Source organism: Lethenteron reissneri, chromosome 41, assembly GCF_015708825.2.
Source record: "Lethenteron reissneri isolate LAM-NWPU_2019-01 chromosome 41, ASM1570882v1, whole genome shotgun sequence".
In the NCBI taxonomy this organism is placed as follows: Eukaryota; Metazoa; Chordata; class Hyperoartia; order Petromyzontiformes; family Petromyzontidae; genus Lethenteron; species Lethenteron reissneri.
In genome coordinates, this window is record NC_083819.1 from 1,854,078 (window position 1) to 1,880,099 (window position 26,022).

The 26,022-nt window shown below is 46.8% G+C and overlaps 1 protein-coding gene across 1 annotated transcript; it reads left to right on the plus strand.

Moving 5' to 3' along the window:
• The first annotated feature begins 3,223 nt into the window (after positions 1 to 3,223).
• Positions 3,224 to 25,728, plus strand: LOC133352555 (protein FAM89A-like). Its single transcript, XM_061568268.1, has 3 exons — positions 3,224 to 4,063; positions 9,661 to 10,003; positions 19,217 to 25,728. The coding sequence occupies exons 2-3, from the start codon at positions 9,725 to 9,727 to the stop codon at positions 19,562 to 19,564; spliced, it is 627 nt and encodes a 208-aa protein (XP_061424252.1). The 5' UTR covers positions 3,224 to 4,063; positions 9,661 to 9,724; the 3' UTR covers positions 19,565 to 25,728.
• The last annotated feature ends 294 nt before the right edge of the window (positions 25,729 to 26,022 follow it).

Consider the following 26,022-nt stretch of genomic DNA (forward strand, 5'->3'; position numbering starts at 1 on the left):
TGGACACGGGCCAGAGCTTAAAGCGGGCGTGGGCACGGGTTGGGAACGGAATGCAGCTGCTGCCGTTCAACACCCTGCGTGCCCTGGGCACGGGCACTGTTGGCAAACAGCAGTGAGCAGTGAAATAAAAGCGTTCAAAGGGTAACGTTAAAACGGTCGCACGCCCATTTAAAGTAAATTGGGTGGCAATTATTATTTTTGTTGTTTTGCCATTACGATCGAGATAAATTTGAGCATTTATTGGATTTAGCGGCATTTAGTAGAGGGCTGAGCCCACCTGGCATGTCATAGCTTGGGGGCTTCTCCCAACGCGTTGCAGCTGTTGCACCACGGTGGCACTGTTAGTGGTAGGGGGTGGATAGTCGGGTGGTGGTGGTGGTGATTGGGTGGATTGTTGGTATGGTGGAGGTGTACTCTTAGGTTGTTTCGGTAAAGTCACGTAGGTAAAAATAAATAATAAAAGTAAAAATAATAGAAATAATAATAGAAATAAAATTATGATTTCTATTCTTTTTACTTTAATTATTTGATTTTTTTTTTCCTAAGTGACTTTACCGAAACAACCTAAGAGTATGAATCCTTGCAGTTACGAAAGCTTCAAATCTAGAATGGTGGAGGTGGTATACCAGAGTAGGTGGTGGAGATGGTTGGCGGTAATCGGATGGAAATGACATGGATTGGTGGTGATCGAGTGGTTGGTGGTAGTGATTGAGTGGGGTGTCTGACTGGTGGAGGTGGTGTGGATTTGTGGTTGGTGGTGATCGGGTGGTGGTGGTAATTGAGTGGGTGTCTGACTGGTGGAGGTGTTGTGGGTTGGTGGTTGGTGGGCACAGGTGGTGCTGTTGGTTGTTGTTGTTCTCTGTTGTGTGTGCGAAGTTTTTCACTTGTTTCTGTGACGTCGCTCACTCGACTCACCCAGAGATTCACAGCCTCAGGTTTCTCCCATTTATGTTTTAGCTTTGTTGTGCGTGATGATGTATTGTTGAGGTCTTGTGCTTTGTCAGGCGCTTGAATATGCCCACGGAATTTAAGCGCCGAATAAACACAATTCTTTATGTAATTAGGTTTAATAACGATAAAAAATCCCAACTAAACCATAATTACATTGCATATGTTACCCAGACAAGCATCATCAAATTTCAAAATTAAGTTTATGAGTGTCTTGATTGTGGGATGTTTGCCAATTGCAGTACAGTAGTTTGTTTTTACACATTGGGAAGTCAGATAAAGGCGCCCCAAAATATGCATTGACAGATAGGCAAGACTCCGACTTTGCACTCTATCTCCTGCAGATTAGCTTGGTGCTTAGGCCAGGCCAGCCAAGGCAAGTCTCAATATTCACTTTGGTGACGATCACATTTTTCGGGGATATATGGCAACATGTATGTTTTGCACATAGGAAATCAGCGGGTAGTACTCGTTCTCAAATTTAAACTCTGTGTAGATGTAGTCTACACACCTACTTGCTGTACTCTATGTCCTGCAGGTAAGAGGGCTTTCTCCATACCTGTGTAGTGACATAAGAGGGGAGGGGCTGCTACACCTGTATGATCCTCCAAACTTACTCATAAATCCATACAAATTCAGAAACTTGAAAATAAAATACGAGGAATGTTTGTTTCACTCGACCTGCAATGGTTTAACACTTCGTACACAAGGCCGCAAAAGTTCTGAAGTTGCGCAGTGGACAGCAGAGGGCAGTAAAAACTAAATGTATAAATGTTCTACAACTCTATGCTCCCACGTCTATTATCACAGCCTCCAACACCCCGCACTGAACAAGCAAGCAGTGGATACACTCAGCGCTGCGTTACGGACAGCCCATACATAGCTTCGATTATGGAGTACTCTTGCCAATATCATCTGGCAATCTGGCAGCTCTGCTGATGAGGCCCAGGTCTAAACTGATCGAGTTTCTTTGCTCAAACAAATTTTCTGCTTGATAATGTTGCTCTAGAAAGCAAACAGGCTGATGGACTTTATAAAAATTTATATATAACGTACATACGTATTTATGGAGACAATTTATCCTCAAGTCACGTAGGTAGAAAAAATAATAGATCACGACGTTTCGATCGCAGCACAAGCAATCGTCATCAGGTGGGACAACCACAGCAAGAAAAAACTGCTGAAGTTGTCCCACCTGATGACGATTGCTTGTGTTGCGATCGAAACGTCGTGATCTATTATTTTTTCTACCTACGTGACTTTACCGTAAGAACCAAAGAGTATGGATTCCTGCAGTCACGAAAGCTTAAAATCACAATTAATCCTACTTAATGGATATAATTTATTTTTAAATGGCCAATTTGCTCGAAAATAGGGGATCCCATTATTCTATTAAGTGAGTCATTTAAATCACAATCGGTCAGGCAATCGATTACGAAATTAATCGTAGACCACAGCTCGAAATCGCGTTACATCCGCTAATAACACTGCCTCAAACGGGGGGGAAAGTACGATAGGCGACGTTTCGGGCAATGGTCCTTCCTAGCAGGCTGGAGAGATTGTATTCTGCCTTTTAAAGCAGCGCTACAGACGAATATGTGTTGAGGTTCTGTTTCGTTTGTTAATGATTTGTGCTTGTGCATCACTGCCAACGCAGCAGCAGCAGGAGCAGCATCACCACTCTCTGTCTTTTTAAGCATTGCACATACGCAGCCAATATTCCAATCCCCCCTCCACCACCACCACAATGCCTGCATGACCAACGACCGACCGGGCAGGGTCAGCCACCCCACACACGCTTCCCTCCCATGAGCCAGACAAGAGTTGGGGGGGTGGTGGGTGGAGTGAGATGGAGGCTAATGGAACCCATGCAAATGTATGGATGGGGGCTGGCCTTTGGTCTCTCTTCCACGGCATTCGCTCCTCCTCCTCTTCCACGCGTGGAAGTGGGCGGGAATGATCCCAGTCGCGTCCCGGGCTGGGCTCTTCCATCCAATCGCGGGCAGCAGTTGGCAGCTGGAGTGTGCTTATTGCGGGGCGAGAGAGAGAGAAGGGAGAGAGAGAGAGAGACACGAAGAGGCATTGGCTGTGCTCTGGGTCTCACACTTCCACCGTTAGATGCGGTGGAGTCGGCTGTGTGCCTACAATGCTCCATGTGTCACCAGCACCACCATCATCATCACCAGCGCACGCCATGCGTTCACGTTAATGTCTCTGAAGCCGACGGCTCGGGCTAGATTGTAATGCGGGAATAGGGCAAGACGAAAGCTTTGTGTTCAGTTGCTGTACGCGTATCTCCCCCCCGCCCGCCCCGTCTCTCTCTCTGGCTGTCTGTCCCGGCACACTTCTCATCACGAAGAAGTCGCCAGCCTGGGGCCCATCGGCTGTCGTTGGGGTTCCGAACCGCGTTTGACTTCGCGACAACAACAACAACATCATCATCATCAACAAGAAGACGACGACGTGGCCACATTCACAAGCGGCTCCCACAACCCACGCCGCAGCAACGCAGTGCGAGTCGCCCCTTTGTAGCGAACGCGCGTTGCAGTGATAGCATCACCACCACCATCAGCACCACCACCAGCAGCAGCACCACCAGCAGCAGCACCACCATCAGCACCACCACCAGCAGCACCACCACCATCAGCACCATCAGCATCAGCACCACCACCATCAGCACCACCATCAGCACCACCACCATTATCACCACCACCATCATCAGCACCACCACCATCATCAGCACCACCAGCATCATCAGCACCACCAGCATCATCAGCACCACCACCAGCACCACCACCAGCACCATCAGCACCAGCACCATCACGACCACCAGCACCACCACCAGCACCACCAGCACCAGTACCACCACCATCAGCACCACCACCAGCACCACCACCATTACGACCACCAGCACCATCACGACCACCACCAGCACCACCAGCACCATCAGCAGCGGCATCATTGTCACTCGCCAGTGGCGTGGAGTGGCGAGCCGGCCCCTCTCCGTTCCGTCCTCGTCTCGCACGTGGACGACAACAACAACAACAACACAAAAGGAGGCAAACACGGAGGAGACGAGGAGAGACACGAGGACCACCGTCATCGGGGAGAGACGGTGAGAGCCCCACAGAGGCACACAGCAGGCACACGTGCGACACGTTCGGCAGCGGTGACTTTGGTTGACTGCTGATGAGACGCGAGACGTGGAAGCCGGTTCCGCAGAATCGGTGCTGTTGAAATTGTGTGTCTGTGTGTGCAATACCCACACCCTAATGCCGTCTGGCTGATGAGATGTGTGTGAAACAAACATACTAACGTGCTTTTTTAGAGAGAGGTAAATGGGAAAGAGGCTGATTGCGTATTTACTGTGGTTACATTATTGAGGTTGTCTTCGAAATGCCAGCTTCGCGGATAATGAATGATGGGATTATATGACGCTGCAGAGAGTAAGTCTCACTCCGAACGTGTGCCCGGTGTGTCAATGAGAGTGGATACATCTGGGCAGCGCACACATCTACCGGATTATAAGACGCAGCCCCCCAACAATAGCTGTAAAATACGGGGGGAAGGGGGCAGTGAGTCTTACATTCCCCCGACCCCTACATCTCAATCAGTATTAATGGGGTACATCCTCATTGAGTCTATCGGCAGGTGGCGTGTGGTGGGGTGAAGTGTGGGTACTCCCATGGGCGTGGTGCTGGCCACCCACCCACCCACCCCCTCGTGTGCCGTGCCGGCCTTCATAGGTGCTCGCTAACAGCACTTGCCCCAACAGTCTGTTTAAGGCTATACGGTGGATCTTTGTCTTTGTACTCCCACGGCTTCTCTGATACGTCTGGCCAGCATGGTAGATTAGGCTCCTTCTGCCATGAGTGGCATGAGCTAGCAATTGCAGGGCTGCACCTTAACCTTTCTTGCCACTTTTCATGGATTGTCATCTGTCCAAGCCGAAGAGTGCCCTGTTTTGTCTGTTTGTGTGTGTGCCAGCTGATGCAAAGATGCCAAAACACGGGGCATTTTTTTTTTAAACCGAAGCTTGTTTTGATGGAGTTGAGATTGAGTAGTCATAATAATTCTTTTGCTGGACAAAAAGTAAATCATTGATATCTGGATATTGCTGGGAAACGAAACTGATGATGTATACTTTGGGCAATTATTGAATGTGAACCAGGATGAAAATAATGACTTTAAATATGCAAAGAAGAGCAGGCAGAAGTGCATTTGCTAAATTGAACGTGGTGATGAAAATCAATATACCTAAGTGTGCTTCAAGTCGAACGTTTGCCATATGGATCAGAAACATAGAATTTGACAGCAGGAAGAAAACCCTGAAAAGCATGCACAGAAGCATGGAGATTTATTTATTTTTACTGGGAATTACACTGAGACACAGACAGACGAACACATGGGTCAGAAAACACACCCGAATTGGAGACATTGTGGACTGTTAAGACAGGTAAGCGATCTTGGCCAGGACACATGAGTTACGAGTGGATATGATAGCCCGTGGACACGACTATTGGTGGTATGGAAGCCAGAGGAAGGGAATCTGCCCAAGAGGACCACCATCCTGGAGATGGAGCGATCATATCAGCTCCTTACTTGCAGGCGTGACGGTGATTGCGGCATCACAGGATGGCAAATACGGTGGCCATCATCCATAAGTTGATGGGTAATTGCTGATTATATCACTTATAATAATGTCCATTATTTTTGCAAAGAAAGCCTCCCTGAATCTCAAGACACTTTTCCAGGAGAGTCCTGCCACATTGTGATATGGAGCACATTCTTTGAATGAGTGTCAAGTGAAAGAAACCAGAGAGCCTGGGGATGACCCACACGTATGGTTGGGTAACGCTCAAAAGTTCCACACGGCAATAAATTAAACAATCCACCGCTGTAGCACCATATATGGTCCAATTCCTGGCCACCTCACGTGCACATTACTCTGCTTCGGAGATCAAATGCATTCATTACTCTGTGCTACTCTATTATAGTTTAATGCTTTCACGTTGCAGAATGTCCGAGCATTGCTGTTTATTTGGAGATTGATGTTTATAAGCAGGGGGGGACATTCGTCCCCCGATTTCATTACAATAATAAACAATTCACAATTTGTGTAAATGTGTGTATGGACATAATTGATGCTCTGCATCAATTACGCTAATCTTAACGGAGTTTGACTCGGAGGGATTTAAAAATAATATTTTGTATTTTGGAGGCCAAGGAATAAGGGATGAGATACGAGAAAGTGCGATGAGTGCAATTAGTGATAACTCGATGTTTGAATGAAAGCACGCAGCACGGATGGAGAGTCAAAGGAAGCGAAGAAGAAGATGATTATGATGATGATTTTCAGCCAGAATTGGACACTGGGGAGGGTCTCAACAGCCCTGGCAACCAGCGAGCTGAAATTTCAGTCTTCGAGAGAGAGCAGCAGAGAAGGGGCAACCTCCCATTCAGCAGAGGTTGCCTGGAGTCTCGGACGCAAGGGCTTGGTTTGCTGGAGCAGAACGCAGAGAGAGAGAGAGAGGAATAGAGCTACATGAGACGAGGGAGGTAGAGGGGAAGGAAGTAAGTCCAGAGAGGGTATTAAATTACAGTAAAGCGGTTACTTAAATATTGCTTAATAACTACATGGCTGTCAGATAAGCCGATGCTGTTTTTACCGATGTATCGTGTTCCATGCGATTAAATGTGAATAGGAAAACATACGCGCTCCGGTCGTATTGCAGTAGTTATAACAACAATAATGATGTGCAGACCTTTGTCAATCCTCTGCTGGATGAAGGTCCCCCCATGCTGTAATGTTCATGGGAGTGGTTTCACCATACTTCACCACGCTGGGCGATGCGGATTGGTGAAGGGGGTGACCCAGGACTGTTTCGTACGTCGCTCGCCAATTACCGTTGTGTGCTAACCACTGCACCACCACTCCACCCCTACACCGCCATACAACATTGTAACCCGGTTGGGCGCTTTATTAGGATGTGTACATGCGTGTGGAAGAGTAGGCCAAATACCCTCGAGAGCGGCTCTTCAGAGCTCCCTGTAGTGGAGACCCTTCCGCCAGCAGTGATCGTGAGCAAGCAATTGCAGGGCTACGCCGTTACCATTTACTCGCGCGCCGTGCATTCGTACAAATGTTATAGGGTTCACCGCATGGCATGGTCATATAAGGTCATGGGGTAGGAGAGCGTGGTTGTGTGTGGTCCATAGGCGACGACTGTGATATAGCTGCTGGTATAAAGCCGAACTGTATAGAGTCGACGAGCATTTGGCTGCAGGCTGCAGACAGCTGCTGTGCACAATGGAGACAAAGGGACGTGAACACAAAGGGTCAGCTTTGCAATGTGGTTAAACTGCAGGTGAATGCGGCCAGTTGGATTCGGCGTACATATGGGGCATAGTGCCTTGTGCCTTTACCACCATCCCAAGATTCGAGGCTTTCTCTCTCTCCCTTTTTTGTCTTTTTCTTTTTTTTTCTTCTCTTTAAGATGCTCGGTGTAGTCGGCACTTTGCTTCGTTCATCTAAAATCTCTTCTTATTCTTCCCCCCCCCCCTCTCTCTCGCTCCCCTATCTCTTACTCCACTCTATATCTCTCACTATCTCCCCCCTCTCTCTCGATCTATCTTACTCCACTCTCTCACTCTCTCTCCCCTCTCTACTCACTCAACTTTTTCTCTCCTACCCCCATCCTTTCTCTCTCTCTCTCTGCAAAGATTGTCCTTGGATGATTATTGTCGTGGGTAAAATGCACTTTTGAGCCCTGGAGTTGTTCAGCACAAAATACAACAAATGTTCCTAGTCCATCGGACGGTCACTCTCCAGACTCGAGAGAACCCCTGGACATCTGCGAACAAGAGTTTTGAAGTTCGTCGGATTCCTCCAAACTAAATCAAGATTCATCTTCTTGGTTCTTTCGGTAAAGTCACGTAGAAAGTCACGTTTCTACGTGACTTTACCGTTTTTTTTTTCTTTTTTACCGTCACGTTTCTACGTGACTTTACCGAAAGAACCAAGAAGATGAATCCCTGCAGTCACGAAAGCTTTAAATCGAAATTTAAATCAAGATTCTTAGCGTGGTATGTTTGCCTACACGTCCACACTGGCCAGAAGTCTTGGATGAAGCGTGGGTAACAATTTATCTCATCACACGCGACTTGCCGATCATTTGCTTTAACAGTTTTTTTTTGCATATACAGTTCTGTATTTTTAATTACATCATACAGACATTTGCCAATCAATACGGCAATTAAACTTACCTTTATTGACATCCAGCATAAGGATTGTATTTTTCTGCCTTGGCAAATCAGTCACCCATAAGAGGTTTTTGAGTTGGATCGCGTAAATATGAATGTGTCGATAAACCCGCCACCACACAACAGCCAACTGGTAAGGTTCGTCACGTAAACAGAACGAGGCCAATTCGTCACTAGTACAGCACACCGGTGTGTTGGTGAGTAAATCCACAACATTTACAATTCGAGTATGATGTTTCGCCAGTAATTACTTCTAGCATCAGTCAGGCGACAGTCAGATTTGTGGTGCAATCCTCCAGTTTCCTTCTTAAATCGAGGGATTAATGTGATATCGTCACTTGTGAGCGAATCAGACCAGTTATGTTAATTACGGAGCAAAAATGTCCTTTAATCCAGATCAGCGCCTCCTGAGTCTCAACACGCCGTTTCTCAGGAGGATCCTGCATATTAGGTTATTTGGCATTTGGTAGGAAACCAAAGGGTACCTGGAGAAACCCCACACACACATAGGGTGGTAATCCCAACACTCAAAGCTCCGCCTAGGCTGGTCCACTGTACCGATGTCTTTCTGGCCACGGCTGAGCCTAGCAGGCTTAGTATTCTCACAAAATCTCTTCAGACCCAATAACACTTGCCTCCAAAGTGCTGGATTACAGGCGTGAACCATCGCTCCCATTTGATACGTAACAACAGCCACGAGGCTTGTTGATGTCACAGTAAACGTGCAACGTTGGGTCAACCATGGCATGTGGTTGGACCAATGTTGGCTCAACGTTGCATGTTCCCTAGGATATTATCTCTGGCCATGTGCACGTGGAATTACCAATTCTGGTTCGGGACCCCCAAAGGTGATGAGTGTTATCCAACATTTTCTCGTCCAGTGACATGTTACACCTCTATGCCGCAGCACACTCCTTTGCAGGACTACATTGTCACCAGAGGACAGTGCAGCAGATGACATTGTTGTACGGTACTGTGTTCCTAAGTTTGTGCACTCTGCCAATTCGCGCTGACCAGTATAGTGAAGTATGGTCAAATAACTCCCATAATCCACACGGTGTGGGGAAGTCTTCATTCAGCTGTACATTGACAACAGGACTGTATATGTACGTGCACAAATCGTTAGTCACTTCTATAACAATACCGCCCTATACCTCCAGAGGTTTCCGCGGTTGTGCGCTAGAGCTCTTAAATATCGTTTTGGGGTTGTTACCGCTTGTTGTTGGGCGCGGTGTCCGACATTTCAGCCTGCGAAGAAGCTCCGAGCAGGTGGAGCGAAACGTCGGACCAAAAGAAAAAGCCCCCCGCGGTACAACCTGGTTAACCCCGAGGAGAGGCTCGCTTGAGCCTCAAGGCGCGCTGCGTCCGGCCCGTTGTGTGGCTGACGATGCTCGCGAGCGTTCTGCGCGACGTGTTAAAAACAACGCGCCGCGTCCTCTCCCTCGACAGAGTGGTGCTGGGGGCGCAGACTCGGGCACATTGCGGGCCCCTACCCGCAGGGCCGGGCGGCACCATGAACGGACGCAGCACCCGGCCGCAGCTGATGGTGCCAGCCCGCCTCGACGGGCTGCCCCCGCTGCCCAAGAGCCTCAGCGGCCTCCTCAACTCGAGCGGGGGCTCGTGGCGTGACCTCGAGCGCATGTGCACCAAGCGCTCCATGATCCAGGACGACCTGAGCCGGGCCCGGCGTGGCGGCGGGGGCGGCGGGGGCGGCACCGCGGGAGACTCTCGCCTGCTCGCCGGACGTCCCGGCAACATGGAGTTGGCGCTGGCTCTGCTCCGCAAGGAGATGGTATGTACGCGGGGGATCGGTTTCCAATTTCGCGTCCTTTTGATTTGTTCAGCACTTGTTTGGATTGCTTTGTATGTACGTGTGTTGAACTTCTTTTGTACCGTACATAGCCAACCGTGCAAATCAGAGGCGTCGGGGAAGGACAAGAAACTAAACATAAAAAGGAGTTCTAACAAATTGAGTTTTCAATCTAGATGATTTAAAATTGCGTAGCTTCAGTGGCTTCCTAATATCAGAAGGAAGAACATTTCAGGCGGTCGTTGAAGCACACCTTAAAGCGCGCGGTGCGGTGACCATCTTTGATCGATGGTTAGCCAAAAGCTGCTTGCTGTGAGGATGAGCGGAGTTCGCGTGATGGTTTATACTCCTTGACGAGATCAGCAAAATATTGTGGTTGATTGTGGCAAGCACTTTGTGTGTAATGAGCGCGATGACCTTATAATGCATTCACTCGGCTCTCAGGCGTTTGGATGATTCCCATTACGTGATAATGGAATGCGACTCCGTGCTAACAAAAGTGATGTCACCGGATGTCATGTGACATGCTGCGGTTTTAAGGCCAAATTTCGGATTCATTGCATGTTTTCATATTTTGGTATTTAAACTGATTAAATGCTGTTAATTTTTGTTCTCTATGCACTAAATGTAATAACTTCATATTTATCCCCGACATTTATATCTTGATGTAGAGATCCAACAGAAAAACAATATTTTTTAATTTTAATTTAGGAAAAAGTGACATCATGTGACGCCACTTTTGGCTGGAAAGGCACAGATGCGACACCATGAAAGTGATGTCACTCTCGGTGACATCACAATTTCGGATCATCGGAAATATAATTGGCACGACCAGGATTTTCAGAATAATCCGACAATCGCTATAATGCCTCGAACGCGTTCTTACGTGCATACGCGCCACGCCAACGCGCAACGTAAGACCGTTGTATTCGCCATTGTGCGTAATAAAATCGCCCTCCTATTCGTACGCAGGTACTGATCTTTAATTGCAGAGACCGTCGCGTGCACGTGGCCGAGCGTGCGAGCGTGTGACTGAATAATTCAGCAGCGCAATTGGCAGAAGGCCGCCGACGTTGCAGGGTGCTCGGCGTGGTGAGAGGCCAACAGCTGCCGCGCGGGTCAACCGATTAGGGGATGTACAGTAGCGAGCGCGGCAACAAAACAGCCCCCCTGATCATCCCGGTTGGTGGATGGTGCGCCCGTGTGTGGATCGCCATCAACCGCCGTCACAATCCTTGGGGCAGATAGCCCCGTTAGTGGGTGACCGCTGCACGTTTGAGTCTTTTGTTGTTTGTCCACTTTCCTCTGTGTTGTAGCGCGAAATATGCTCAAGTAGTGTGCAACATCTTTTTGGCACCGGTCTCTTATGTCGTCAAGCCCATTCTCTGTTCGGACTTTCTCTCTCTGCGGTTCCTTTCATTTGTCCCGAAACAAAAACAACAAAACACACTTTTAATTGTCCCGTCCGTCGTCCGTCCGACCTATTGTCAGTACCGTTTGAAAAGTTGGCGGTGGTTTTTGCGACTTGATTTACGAGCTGCGCGAGAAGAAAAAGACGAAGAAGACGCCACTTTATGGGTTTTGCTTGGCCCGTGGTTGGTGGGGGTTCGGTTGGGGGCTGCGGGAAACCCGGAGGTGACAGATGGCATCGCGTATCTCAGGGGTGGGGGGAGGGTGCCGGATTCAAGCCTCTTGTTACAGCCGGGACAGCTCGAGGACATTCGCACTTTCCACATCGGCCTCTCCACACGAACAATAACCGCATTGTCGTGTATGCGCCACGGGGCTGTGTTCGAATAGTCTCGAAATAATCGCCTTTTAAAGCCGCCGCAGCGTCCTAGAGATCGTCGGTGATTTAGAACGGTCTCCTTCGACTCGCGGCGGTGCGCACGGCGGGGAACAAGACCCAGACGGAGCGCCCGAGGAAGCGCGTGCGCGCATGCACCTGTAAACGCTTTGTCTGCCTCGGACGCATTGACACTGGTGTAGGGATGGTGGTGTACATCGTCTTCAGTTAATTGTTTGGAGAGAAAAAACCGTGACACCTGTAGAAATGTGTGGGGGCGGGGGGGGGGGCTTTTGCTTGCTTTGGCAATGTCTGGTTAACTTTTGGCCAGCGCTAGATTTCTTTTTGTCGTCACTCTGCGCGATATAAGAGACTGCGAAGATAATAGCACTCTGCCCGTTCCCACGCGGAGGCGAAGGTGTTACAGACAAAGATCTCCCGCCGTGGCCTCGGCACATTGTTGGGGCAAGTGCTGTCGGCGAGGACCGAATGAACGCCGGCACGGTTCAAGAAGCGATGGCGTGGCTCGCACCGCTGATGTTTACGCACCGGTCCAGGCACTCGTTCAAGGCCGAGTTGCGTGAGAGAAAGCCCAGCATTCTGTTCCCATGTTTCCCACCGATGTTCGTCGTGAGCGGGGAAAGAACTCGGGTCACGGGGGTTGGCAGTGCTGTGTGTTAACCACTACACCACCGCTTCACCTACACACAGGCGTACGCAAGCGGACCCTACGCACATGCACGAAGGCTGTCACCATGCAAGAGCCCAATGAGATCAGACTATTTCACAAGGGAGGCAATAAAGTTTAGAAATATGACGCATTTTTTTACTTGCAATAAGCACCGCTGTTTTGTGCCACAGTGTGCAATATCTGTTGCTTGTTTTCATCTTCCATGTCCTTTTATGTCAACATCGATCTGTAGCTTTATCCAGAATTTAGCAATACCCTCCTGAAAAAAGAGTTGAGGCTCGGCGAGGCTTTCCCGAGGCGATAAAGGACGCGGTGATAATAATAGTGGTGACTTAATTTACGTTCACATATTCCAAGGTAATATCATATCTCTTAAATATAGATGACACGTTAGCAAATATGTTGCATAAAAAAGTAATGTAGTCTATTTTAAATTCTTCCGCTGGTAATGTCGGTGTCGTGGCGCTGCAGTCTTGGCTGTAAGTGCGCAGCCCTTGTCATTTCGTGAGTAAAAAAAAACGTCGGAGGTCATTTGGTGGTGGTGGTGTGAATGGTAATGGTTTAATAAGGCAGAAAAGTCCCACGTCCAAGAGGCTGTGAACGCCGTCGGTCGTGTCGACGTCTTCGTGTGTCGGTTTCACAACGCCAATTCGTGGCTAGGGGGGGGGGGTCTGTTTTAGGGAAATCTCTCCCCAACGCGTACAGTGTCCCCGTCCTCCGTCGGCACAGTGGCTTCGTTTTTATTTCGTTGGCTTGTCGTAGGCGGCGCGGCGTGCCGATAGCCCGGCACCGTGGCAGCGAGAGTTTGGCGGATCGCACAAATGTCATGCCACAACTCCCCTTTGGCCATCGATGTCACCATACCCTGGCTCGCCAGGAGAGGACAGAAGAGCAAGTGGATTGATCTCCATCTGTTTCCATCTGTCTCGGACTATTGGCAGGCATTAAACCGAGACACGCTTGCTTGCGCATTTTAATTGTGCGTGCAATAATTCGATGTCCTGGTACCAGTTTCCCCGCGCTTTACGCGATTAAACAAGAATGGCGCACGAGACGACTGCCCGCCAGAATCGCAATTTTTATTTGGGCTGCAGGAGGAATCCGATGAGCTACGAAGCATTTTTTTCACAGATGTCCAGTCGGGGCGAGTCAGCGTGGCGCACGCAGTACACACACAGTGGTGTCCAACGTACGACCGCCCAGCCGCGTAAGAGTGAATTTCAAACTGCGTTGATAGAAGTTTGGATAGAAATCGCACAAGCTGAACCTGCGTAAAGCGAGAGAAACATGTTATTAAATTAAATATCTTGATTTGGAGTCGAGCTTTAATTAAACTTTACCAAAAAAAATGTATTGGTATTGTTTGTGCCGTATTTACCATTAGTACTGCATGTCTCGTGTGTTCTCTCGTTCTTATTAGCTCAAGGGTACATTCGATTAATTTTGCATCTAGTTTTCATAAAGCATACGTTTGCTTCTTAGACATAATTGTAATGTTTGTAACGTGACCATAGCTGTTGATTCTACTCAATGAATTGTTACATCGCTATTTTTAAGATACCACCTATTTGGTGTCATTTTCCAAACAATGAATGTGCCAGATCAAATTGATTAACATTCAGTTGACAGATGTACGTACAACTTCAAACAGTACCGTTTACTGATCTGCAGAAATGTTGGTTTTAATTTATCATCGTAAACCTGGTAAGCATGTAACGTTGGGCCAACGTTGGCGTGTAGTTGGAACCGTTGGACTATCGTTTTCCCGACGTTGGCCCAACGTTGGCCCAGCGTTCCATGTTTACTGGGTAGCCGTGACCAATCCACTCCGCCACTCCACCACGGAGGACCGCTAAAATCTGTTTCCCTCCTTGGGCTGCCCACCCCATCCTCCGTCTCTTGCCCTACCCAAGCCCGCTTTCCTTTCTTGACAGTCAACTTGTCTATTAGAAGGAGAGAGAGAGGAACGGAGAATAAATGGGTTATTTTATTACTTTATTAGTTTCGAATTTGTATCCAGGATACACAGCAAAGATGTGGCATTGCGTTGGCAGGAGTTGCTTCTGGGCCCGGCTAACTTGGCTGCCGGGTGAGCTTGTTCCTGCAGAGCCGGAACGGTGGCGGAACTTGGGTTCCTCTGCCATGTGGTAGCTGCCAGTTGTTTGCACTATAAACACATGCAGTAAATGGTTTTCTTGTTTGGCCCTGTTATCTGACCCGCATCTGTGCCCAGCTGCCACATCACGCGATCCACCCCCCCACTCACGTCCTGTCCCTACCCCATCTCACAACATTCACCCCCCCACCACCCTTGCCCTGCCCGCAACCGCAAGAAGCCATCGCCGCTGACATGGCTGTGTGGGCGCGCGTCTGGCTCGCCGGCGGTCGTGTTTCAATTACAGGACGTGACCCCGTGGTGCGTCGCCTCCGCCAGCGCGGCACTGAAGAGGGGCACATATATTTACAATACAACTCCTCTTATCCACAACTCTTGTTATCCGGGGGAGCTGCAGGGTCGGCAACAGCTCCCGGTTATCCGTGCCATGCCCTATTCTCACGTTGATCCGCGACTATCTGCAATTTTTTGCGGATTATAATTGGAGCAAATTTGTGGGTAATATTGCGGATATGTACAATAAATGCTTAATTTTTACTCGCATCATATGCACGATGCGTGTTTGCATCCCGGGTATAATGGATTTTCCACCCAATATGTGCTACTGCGAACACTGTGCACGTTTCAATTAAAAACATTCAAGTTTGTGGGTAAGGGGAAGTCCGCTGTAATCTGTGAGGAGCTATACTCGGCATAATCTGCAATTTCCCGTGTAACCCAGCCTCCGGGCTAACAGGCCCCCCCCCCTCATCCTCCTTCCTTCCCTCTGCCCATCCTATCTATCTTCCATGAACAAATAAACCGTATCGCATTGTACATTTATCTCACTCGTTTTATGCGGCTCGAATATCCGAGGCATTTCCGCTGTGTATGGGCTACAAGGTCATCTTGTTTGGAATTAAATATTTGTTTGGTTTTGCCCGGCGATATTTATGCAGGACGTACGTCGCGTAGCGAAGGATAAAATAAAAATACATTCCAGCCATTCTCAATCCACCGCTGGATGTTGGCCTCACCGTTACATTTTGGTCATTTGGGCCTTTTGACCATATTTAACGTCGATGGTCGTAGCGAAACGGTGACGGAGGGGAGAGGGCAGCACCGTTTCAGATATCACTCGCCACTGATGTTAGCCGTTTCTGTTAATCAAATCAGGCTGGCAGATTCATAGCACCGCACGCTAACCAGTGTATACTGCATGCCGTCATAGAATCTGTTGCTTGGAGCTTGAATGGCCGTGGCCATGTCCGACGATAACAGATGGTCGAACGGCTCTACGCATGCTCAATTTAGCTAATTTCATTTGGCTTAAAGCACACGTTGTGAGCATCTCTAATTTGTGTGGAGTCAATTGCATATGCTTGCGGGCCCATGCAGAGATGGTGGCTGGCTGTAAATGTTTAGTGTTTAAATTAGTTTTTTTCCTACGATTTATTGTGACCATGAACTTGTTTCCTTCCCAATTAGCCAACAGACTGGTATTAATAGCATCCATGGCTATCAGGGTAGAGTAATAGCCTTGTTTGCTAAAATTATATGCACCGTATGAAAACCTTTAATTATATTGTTGTTGAAATACTGTGGCGGTGGTTGGCGCAATGCGTCCTGAAACGAGTGACCTGAGTTTGATTCCCCGGCTATGCCTGATATTATTATCTAGTGAAATCTGAACCAGTCCAAATATCCACTCTCAAGTTTCAAGTTGATTTTGTGTAACCAGGTGAGAGAGATCTCAAGAAACCAGCCATGAGCCTCATTTGTAACTCGGGCCACCAAAATTACAAAAAGAAATAAATAAAGCACAGTAATGAAACAAATAGAAATAAGAGGTAAAAAAAAACTGCGTCATTTGAGAAATCGAAAATATTCCACGATATAAATATCCTCTTAAGAGTTTTCCACTTTCCTGGAATTGACCTGCACAGCCTGGGAATCGGCATATGTGTTCAGGTGGCAGGAATTGATTTGTACCGACATCTGGTGGCAATGATGAGAGCCCACACGCGCTCACTCAAGGTGGCAACTCGCGGTGGTGTTTTATGGGCCAGTCTCTGCCTTGTCAAGAAGAAAGGTGGACAAAATGATTCCTCTCTGAATGGCAGCACTAATTGGTTGACATGCTGTGCCCGAGTTAAAAAAAAATCACTTCACGGTTGCTCTCACGATTACCGGCACTTCTTTCAAGCACCTGAAATGTACATCCTCAATCAGTGAAGTGGCACCTTAATGTAACAATTCGGTCGAATTAATGTAATGAAATACGGTATTTAATTTCGGCACTTTCGATGATTACAAACGCGCCGCAGTTAAACGCATTCACTCGAGCTTACGGTTTTAATTGTTACGGCAAACAGTAGTTGTGCAAAAAGTAGTTGTGCAAGAAGTGCTTCAGATATACACACACCACGCAGAGCAGGGTTTACAACACTCCTCTCTTTATGGGAACATGTGCCAACACAATTACGCCGCCTGGTCTGTCTCCGGGAACAGACGGCGGCGCGTAACTTATACCGGATTCTGAGGATTTGTAGGATTCGGTAGAAATTCTTATGGGTACATTGAGGATTTTACTTCGCTTCATAAGTCGCGAGGCACGTCACGCACAGCGTCATATCGGCGAGATCATTGTTGTTTTCGTTTTAAGCGGTACTAGGTCAAGGTGGTTGAGAGAAACCAGACAAGTGCAGGCAGGAGTGGAAGTGAGATTAATGTATGACACACACATACATGTCGGGCCTCTCTTGACTTCAAATGGCTTTCCCTCCACTTTTCTGTATTATGGCAATTTTCTCGGGAAACAAAATGGAAAGTGTCACCCGACGGGCGCCACTCTGCACGCTACAGTGTACGGAGGCCTCGAGGTGCGCCCTGCCAAACTGCGCCTTGTTGAGTTTCAAAGTCTTTGCTTAAACCGAACGATGCCCGCTGCAGGTTTCGCTTCTTCCCCGCTACCGAATCGGGAGACTTTCCCCGTGCGCGCGGCCCAGCACCGATGCTCAACGACGTCGTTGAGCATTTCGTATTTTTTGTTCAGCAGAAGCTCCCGTCTGCTGCATGCAAGAAATTCAATCGCCCGGTTTGATTTGAAATACTGTATACCAAAGCGTGACCTCACTCGAAAAAAAAAGTCCTGAAACTCGGGAAGAATTTCCTGGGTCAGTGAAGAAATTGGAATGCGGAGCATGCTGCTCTAATGTACAGTAAATGACATGTTAACTAAATTTTTTAAAATAGATTTCATGTTGCCGAGTGGAAATCGGGCTGACTGTCCTTCCTCAGGAGTTATTGAAGTTTAGTGAAGTATCCTCAAGGAACCACCCCCATGTTCGGAGCCCCTCATCCAGCAGTGGCTTGGCAAGAGGGCTGTGCACATCTACAGAGTATCTTGTTACAGATAGGGTTGAGCGGCAGATCATGTCAGATTCAAGTGGGTATGATGGACTCATTGAGGTGCAATGAGTCGTTGGAATTTTTTTGTAAACATTTAAATTCCAGAAGTTAATGTGGGGATTGTCCTCACCGAAGTGGAATGAGTTTTCACAGTGTGGGTGGAGAGGCATTCGTGGGGGGTCAGACGGTCACCCAAACACGTGTTTTTTCTTTTGCAAAACTGCCGCAGCGGGAACCGAATAGCTTGTACTGTGCTCCGTGATGGACGTCGTCTTGTTAGTCTCAACCACTGGCCCGTCCGTCATCCCTTCTAGCGATGTGTTCTGCTCATTTCCACGCAGTTGTCTTAACAACCAACATATGATGTCGCTTCCGTGTGCACGTTCTCTAGTCCTTCGTTCTCCTCGACCTGTCTCGGTGTAAATCCAAGCATGCACCCTCTCCATGCTCAAATCCGCTCCTGTGAAGGAGCTCAACGGATTGTTGTAACAAATTAAGCACAGAAATTCGTTTTCAATCTAGATGATTTAGAAGTGCATAGCTCCAGTGGCTTCCTAATATCAGAAGGAAGAGAGTTCCAGACGGCCACTCCTCGCAGCAGTAGCGGTTTTTGGCTAGCCAATCAAACAAAGACGGGCAATGCATCGCGCACTTTCAGATGCGCTCCTGCGGCCGTCTGGAACGTTCTTTCTTCCGATATTAGGAAGCCGCAGGGAGCTATGAACTTTTAAATCACCTAGATTGAAAACTAGTTTGTTTACAACTGCTTTTTGTGTTAAGTTTCTTGTCCTTCACCCGCACCTCTTGATTCGTGTGGTTGGCTACGTACGGTGCAAAATAAATTAAACATACAGTACACACTTACATGAGACCGTGAGAGATGGCGACGACTCAAGCAGACCAAATCTAGCAGCGGATGAATCATGGCTGATGATTATTTTGACTGTACTCTACAGGAATTTGCCTATGCTGTGTACATCTGGAAGTTCACCACCACTGGCTCAAACCAATGCTGCTGAACATTCTGTACTCCCATAAGGCCGTGCTGGCTGATGGGATGTGTGCTAAACGCTTTTATTGAATTGAAGGAAGCGTTGTCCGCTTACTCGCCTCGTTTAACAGCCATTGGCAATTTGACATCAATGTATTTTAGTGAAACTCCACTGAGACCGTGAGCCATTAACCCCGTCCCGACTGTGTCCCCCTGCACAGCTGGGCCTGCGCCAGCTGGACATGTCCCTGCTGTGCCAGCTGTGGTCACTGCACGAAGGCATCCAGGAGTACAAGGGGCTGGTGCAGGACCTGGGGCCGTGCGGCCCGGCCTCCACACCCGACGCGCCGCTCTCCTCGCTCGACATGAACGGCTGCTTCGACGACGACTTCGAGCTGGACCGGCCGTCGCCACGCGGCTCCCTCTCCCGCCCGTCCCCCTCCTCGTCCGGCGCTGCGACGTCGGCGATGACGCCTCCTTCGTCGCCGGCTGCGCACTCCGGATTCTCGTCGTCGGCGATGGGGCTCCGGGGGGCGTGGCTCACAGACTCGTTCCACATGACCATCTAACGCCGTCCGTCGCCCAAAACGATTTTCCCAGTCGCTGATTTGTTAATGCGCCGGCCAAGGGGAAAGCAGCCTTGGTTTCATTTTCGTTTGTTCGTTCGATCGTACGTTGTGAAACTGTGATGGCCCGGCGAGACTTCCACGTGTTGTTCCAGATGCAAGGGAGACCCTGGAGACCGTCAAAACAAATTGCCGTGCTGTAATTAATTAACTCTTCGTTTTGAAAGCTGTATTTATGAGGCAGGTGAGTGCCCAGTGAAACTCCGGTCGCAGGGAGACACCTTTTCGATTTGGGCACCGCTGGTGTGCGCGTGATTATGCATGCCCGAAATTAAAGATAATCGACATTTTTCGTAAAGGACATCGTACGCTGAGCTGTGTTTCAGCTTCGTGTGAAATGGCATCGGAGTTGAGACTCAAAGCGATTGGAGATAACGTTTGTCTATACAGCATAGCAGGCGAACTTTGCCATTTGCCTTAAAACTTTGGTAACATTTTAGATAATTATCAAAATGGAAGCGCTGGCTTAAACAAAAAACAGGCAATGGAGAGTCATCCTCGACATATCTCTGTGAGTTATTGATAGGACATTTGAAGGATTAAAGGTGTGATAAACTTCATCTACTGACAAGAATCTTGCTGTTTTCATTGGGTATGCATGCCCATCGATTGTGGAAAGGCAGTGTAAATGGTCTCACCATGCATGACCTTACTTTTCGCAGTACAGAACATTATTGCCACCACATCTTTTCATTCTGCTTGTGAATAACAAATAAATTAAGGGACTCTGAAGTGGTTTCGGGTTTGTCCCGCACCTTCAATCAGCACCGTTGGCTGCGTACGGTGCAAACTGAAGTTCAACATACATACGTGTACCGCATTGTGTTGTTAGGGCACGATGCCCGACGTGTTCGCTGCGAGTGCTGGGAGCTACTTGGGTTCATCATTTCCCAAAAAGGCTCCCAGTATGTGGAGCCAAGCGTCGGACATTGTGCCGAACAACATGCGGTACGACCCGAATACGCATCGGAGAACTGTCCCTCGCATCCGCGAATACCTATGCAGTTGAATTACTTAAAGGGATACATCAAAATTGTTCACCATGCATACATAAAGTGTTTAAAAAAACTTCAACTAGAAGTGTGCTCTTGCACATACTGTTTTGATAGGCGTTAGGGAGACGGCTGAAACAATGTTAAAATCTTATAATTTTCTCAGATTTACCATGTAATCATGTGCATTTCCTTCAAATCAGACCCCAAAAAGATGAGATGGAACATTGCCTAATAGAGTTCATTACTTACCTGCCACAAGTGCAGAGTGGCCATATTTTACAACACAAGCATTTCCATTTGTAAAATTCAAGACAAACAAATATGTATATCTTAGAGGGTAGCACAGGGGTAGGCAACCAAAATAACAAGTATAGCAATTTTTTTCGAATTCGCTAAATAACTCAATATTTCAAGAGTCGCAATGCATGTGAACACTGGAAGGTGGTCCTTATTAAATAACGTCACGAAGCAGTTCTAAAAGAGCCGTAGGTTGCCGGCCCCTGGGGTAGCACATTCACTTGCGATTCAAATGTTCACATTTCCATGTCGTGACCTCACCAACGGTGTATCACGTGGTGTATTAACAACAATGCAGTTCTCAATATTTGTTCTTGGCTTAGGCCACGCAGTGATTTTAATCCAAACTTCTTGTCATTAACCCTCCAGCATGACGACATACAGTAACTACCCCTGCGTTTTAAGTTAACAAAGAGGATGTTTGCAAATGTTTTATTTTATAGTTTGAGCACAATAATGCTGTTATATTACAGTAAACACGCCGAAACAAATATATGTAATATTTCTACAAATAACACGATCTGTTTTTGTACTAATCGGCATTCTCTTACCTTTTTAGTCCAGAATATAAATAATTTGGACTTTCAAAAGTTGGCAACATAAAGTTGATGAAAGTAATTACCTGGAGTATTGTGACCATGTTCTAAGGCATGGACTAGTATGCTGTATATTATTATTATAGGTGGTGCTGCATCCACATCACTCTGTTTTATGCCATGAGCAGCATTGGGGCAGTCACTCTTTGTTTCAGCCATGCAAGGAAGTGCCAGTTTGCGGTTTGTTTTTAAGAATCAGAATCTTGCTTTAAACTGCAGGAATCCGATGAGCTATGAATCTCTTCTTTTGCTTTGCTGGCTGTCCTTTATGCAACCTTGATTGAGTAGACAAATCATTTGGTGATGCTGATGCTGCCTTATTGGGTAGTGGTGCACAAGGATAAATAACAAAAATAAAGTATATAATCAGTGACGTTTCATGCAATGGCCCTCCTTCGAAGCACGGAGAGAGGTCACAGAAGTGGTGTTCTATGCAGAAGGGCCATTGCTCAAAAACATGAGCCAGTCATTCTCCTTTTCCCTATGAAGACCACGGTGTTATTGATGAATGGGTTGAGGTTTCTTGGCCGGGTAGGTACACAGGACGAAAAACAACACCAACAGATCAGAGCGGCCAAGTGAGGCTGACCTTACAAGATACCGTGGCTCGTGCCTTTGCTTTAATGACAACACCACAGTTCAAAAACAAATCGGATCTTTCAGTGAAGCCATATCATTCGTATTTTGGTGAAAACATTTCTTCGTTTTTGTGGGGTTTCGGTGTTAAGTAACATTTTGGTGAAGTGCCAAAAGGACCAAATTCAACTCCGTGCGTGTCCTGGAAAGCTTTTGTACTAAAATATATAGAGTCCACCACGTACAGCCTCTTATTTGCAAGTGGATCTTCCGTTCCACATTTTGTGGTGTGGCAAGATTTGAAAACCATTGCACGTCTCTGGATTCCTCGACTTTGATTATGCAACATATACTCTCTCTAAGCAGGCAAAAACTGCACTGATTCAATACGCAGTGTCTCTATTATCGAAAAGGTCCTTGCATATTATATATTTTGTTTATTTATTTAATAACCGAGTATTCACCAGCTATAAGTTACACTGTGAAAATATAGAGATGGTCGACGTTTGACCTTCAACTCACTTTGTTATTGTTGGGGTGCTGATGGTACATGGGGGGGGGGGGTGTTTTGTAAAGGCAGGGGAGCGTTGTGATTCAATCGTAAGGGTCCCTTAATCGCTGCTTTCCCAGGCTTATCCCCGCCAAACAATCTGAGTCCTGCTCATTATTTTCTGAAGCCCAGTCCATCACCCATCGCCTTGTTCCTTTCCTTCTTGAAAAAAAAAAAACTGAAGGTCATTTCTTGCTCATGTCACCCACCGATGGAAGGCCTCCACTTGAGTGAGCTCTGGAGAGCCGCCTCCAGGGGGTATTTGGCCTACTCTTCCACGTTGGCCAGACTTTACCCCACCACGTGCAACCTGTCGTTCGACGTTCTGTGGCAGACCTGTTCGTGCTGGCACGTGGTGTACCCGTTTGTAAGGAGTATGGGGGGGGGGAGTTAATAAACTAGCCCGTTCGTTTCAACGTATTGTACATTGCAGTGATTGTGACTGTTGTTTTTATTATATCTGCATGCGCGCTCAAAATATATCAGGCGCACGTACCCTCGTCGGCCTCGTACATTTGGAGGCTGCCCGCTGGTGCTCTTTTAATATCCGTGGTTTGTAAAGCGTTGTCGATTGCAAGGTAATTTTCGAGTAGACCATTGCTAGCCCCAGAGTACGGTACCTTGTGGAATTACCGGGGTTTACATGCGCCAAGGAAATTTGGTCGGGAAATGAAACGGCTCCAGCACTTTCTGTGCAACTTGAGACTTAGGTATGAATCACCCTGACTTGGTTAACGCATCACTTTTGTTTACCGTTTTTGTAACAATGATTTTGTTGTGTGTGTGTGGTGTACATTTTGTAAATTAATTTCAGTATTGTAATTTTGTAATTTAAAAAGAAAACAATTCCTTGACTGTTTGGCAGCAACGTCGATGTGGACTGATTTAATGTGACAATCTAAGAGTGATTTTGTTTTTTCTTTATGCAGGGCATTTAATAATATTTCGGATCAAATGCAGTGAAAGTCCAAATTTGGTACAGTACTTCTATTTGTATATATGTATGGGTAGGAGTGACCAATACTGTGCAGTGGGTCCTTGATTGTGTGTGTGTGTATATGTGTACACAGTACTACATGTCTGAACATCAGGGCTATTTTCATGGTTTTCAACCGTAATCAAAAACTGTTCAAGTTTTACCAGCAAACAGTGCCATGCCAAAACTATGTCGGTTTATACATCCTGGTCCGTTGACTTCTCCACATTGTGACTGCATTTTGTTATTGATGGCATGAGTTGTTGACAGGGTATGTCTGCTATCTCTTTGGAATATTTCATTCAATGCAACGTTAACTTCAAAGAGACGCGTGCGTGGATGGCATTTAGCTCAATATACACACGGACGGAGCCGTTTAGACACCTCACTGCTTTTCAACAACCCATCGTATCAACTGAGCGATTGATTATTCATGAACCAATTGCTCTATATCACAGGGGGGAGAGTTAATCTCGCCTGTACCTGTATTCAGAATGGGATACATGTCGAGGCTTTGAATTAAAATACTTTCCTCTTTGATGCCTCCCTTATTTTCGTGGGGTATCGATACACGGACCACCCTGTGTGATCGCCATGCACTTTGGATGCATGCACATTACCGCTGTTATGGCTTGACTAGTACTGCAGAAGGGTTCCACGTGTTTTCTACAACTTCCCCTCTTGATCGTGTGGATCTTCTCGCCGTTCCTAATGATTGTGAGCTGCTTCTCGTGTGGACCGATGTTTAAAATTGCTCCCCTGCATTTTAGAGAAACTATATCACGGGCTTAAAACAACACCTACAGATGGTAAAGCTGCCTTCTTATTAAAGGTATGCACTTTAGTTTGTCTTTTTTATCGTTATCGACCCTCTGACTTGTCATGTTTCGTGTGCTGATTTTGCTAAATGGTTGAGTGTTCTGCTGCATGCGTTCTTTACCTTTATATGGGGGGCAACCTTTTGGCCAAATGGTTCTTGCCCTCTTGTCCTTGACTCGGTGAATTCCAGAAAATCGATTGTTATTTTCTGTTTACAAAAATGACATGAACACAGATTGGAAAATGTAAAGTTTGGAAGTGTGGAAAACAATCCGTTCTATAGCAGCCAATAAAAATTTACAATTCTACACGTCCATCTATAAAAAATACCATGAAAGTTTTTTTTAAATCAGTAATATTTTGTGTAATGGCCCTTTTTCATAGCAGAGAAAACGGGCTATTGCCAAAAACATCACCGGTGTTATTGATGAATGTGTTGTGCGTATACACCGCTGCCAACCCAGTATCACGAAAAGTGTTGTTTAATAAACACATTTGGGTAATGAGTATTATGCAGTTTCAAGGCGAATGGAGGTTGTTTGCTGACATTGAAATATTTAATCGGTGGCCCAGGATGCCTTTCCAGTAGTTGCCATACCCAGCGATGGTTTTTGTACATCGAAGGACCCTTTGCGAAGTGGCAAATGGAGACAAGTGTTTTAAAATGGGCATGTTAGGAAATTTCAGTTGACCTCGCATGTTTAGCTCTTTTGTGGGCACATTGTTACTGTTAGGCTCATCCAAAGCCGTCTTGCGCAAGCGTCGTGCTGAATTGGACGTGAAGCTTAGCCTGTTTGTGTTCTTGGCGACATTCTGTACGGCAACGTTTATATCCTGAAACCTAACTGCTGAGGAACCACGATGTTTTTATTGTATTTAATCCCAACATGAAGAGTGCACACGCTTAATGTAAATGTCTGCCGCGGTCAATGTGATCTGGAACCTGTTGACAGTTTGGTAATAAAGATGAGTGATGAAAGAACAGTTGAGTGTCCACTTTTTTAAATCCTTTATATTAAGTTCACTTGCTTGCTTGCGCGCTTACGACCGTGCAAATCTTTCGGTCGTTTTTTAACCCACTTCCCGTGATCCAATCGAGCTGACATTTTGCACACAGACTCGTTGTGCGTGACAATTTATTTTCGCGAAAATTTTTTTCCAACATTTTCCACTTTTTAGGAAAATGTTTTTTTTCATTTTAATTTAAAATACCAATGTGATAAAAATGAAACTCTTACTCAAGAAAAACAGAAATGAACAATAAAATAAAACCGATGCCACGCATATAAAGGATTTATAGTGAAAAACTTTGTTTTTACGGGTTCATTTTTTTTGTTTTGAAATGAATGTCCGTGCTGGCATTGTGCGTGTTGCAGAATTAGACAGTTGGATCGTAACATTGTAATAAACAAACCAAACACAAGACTTGGCAAATATAGATGTGTTTTCGCTTGGCATGTGACACAGTGGTGAGTGCACTCAGCTATGCACCTGGTGGAGCGAGTTTGACCCTCCGATATGACTACATCGTGGCGGGGAGAAACACAACCAGCCGTTGCCACCCTCCCTGACCAGCATGGTGAAGTATAGTC